Source organism: Papaver somniferum, unplaced genomic scaffold (assembly GCF_003573695.1).
Source record: "Papaver somniferum cultivar HN1 unplaced genomic scaffold, ASM357369v1 unplaced-scaffold_133, whole genome shotgun sequence".
In the NCBI taxonomy this organism is placed as follows: Eukaryota; Viridiplantae; Streptophyta; class Magnoliopsida; order Ranunculales; family Papaveraceae; genus Papaver; species Papaver somniferum.
In genome coordinates this window covers 10,282,301-10,283,542 of record NW_020622492.1, presented here as the reverse complement: position 1 = coordinate 10,283,542, position 1,242 = coordinate 10,282,301, and the positions used below count along the sequence as shown (strand labels likewise).

Sequence of the window (1,242 nt, the reverse complement as noted above, 5' to 3'; positions counted from 1 at the left end):
ATTGGACTATTGATGTATTTAGATGTATTTAATCACGGTATATGCTAGGATTCATCATGACTCAGTTCGAATATAAAATAGATAATTTATTATTTTCAGCCATCCGGTGTACATTAAGTTATTCAAGCGTAGTAAGTTTTGAGCCATTTACCATTGATAGGAGTATTAATGCAGGAGCCGTGCATCCTCTTTAGGTAATAATATCCAATTTTTGCTGCCTCACTTATCATGTAAGGACCTTGCCAGTTAGCAGCAAACTTACCTGCTTTCTCATTACATTGGACGCGCGGTGCGATTTTTATCACTACATCATTCACGCTGAAGACTCGTTCTTTCACCTTTTGGTTATAGTACCTTGTTGTCCGCTATCTATACTTATCCGTGAATCGCTCAACCTTGGCTCGCCACTCTTCTAAGGTGTCCAGGTGTGCAAATCGACTGACATCATCCGGAGTAGTGAGACTATCCATGGCCACACGCGCGGATGGTATGGCAATTTCTGCTGGTAGTATCGCATCTTCTCCATACACCAGAGAATAAGGGGACGCGCCTGTGGAACTTCTTTTGGAGATACGATACGCCCAGATTGCAAGCGGTAGCTGTTCGTGCCAGCTCCTGTGATGATGATATACCATTCGGCTTAATATTCTTAACAATGTTTTGTTGGTAGCTTCTGCCTGTCCATTCCACTGCGAGTAGTAGACAATCGAGGTGTGGAACTTGATCCCGTATTGATCCAACAGATCTATGACAGTTTGATTAACAAAAGGGGTACCATTATCTGAGCATATGATCATAGGTGCCCCGAATCGACATATGATGTGCTCTTTGATGAACGCGACAATTGTTGCTCCCGAGTTGTCTCGGAGTGGTATAGCTTCAACCCATTTGGTAGAATACTCGGTTGCGGTGATGATATACTTGTGACGCAAGGACGAGGTTGGGTTTATTGGCCCAATGATATCAAGTCCCCAGCTGTGAAAAGGACATGGGGTGACGACGCTATGCATCCAGGTATGTGGGGCGTGGATTAACGATCCGTGACTTTGACATTGCTGACATCTCTTTACGTGTTCCGCGGTATCGAATTCCATGAACACCACACTGTATTAAGCCGCTACAGACACTAGCCTACTAACAATGAACTTCAGACTGGACTGTAGTTGAACCCTAATCAATCTCACACTGATTCAAGGTACAGTTGCGTTCTTTACGTCTCTGATCCCAGCATGACACTACACA

At 44.0% G+C, this 1,242-nt stretch overlaps 1 protein-coding gene across 1 annotated transcript; it reads right to left on the bottom strand.

Moving 5' to 3' along the window:
- Positions 1 to 365: 365 nt before the first annotated feature.
- On the bottom strand, positions 366 to 1,010 carry LOC113333605 (uncharacterized protein K02A2.6-like). Its single transcript, XM_026580032.1, has one exon. The coding sequence runs from the start codon at positions 1,008 to 1,010 to the stop codon at positions 366 to 368; it is 645 nt and encodes a 214-aa protein (XP_026435817.1).
- Between the last annotated feature and the right edge of the window lie 232 nt (positions 1,011 to 1,242).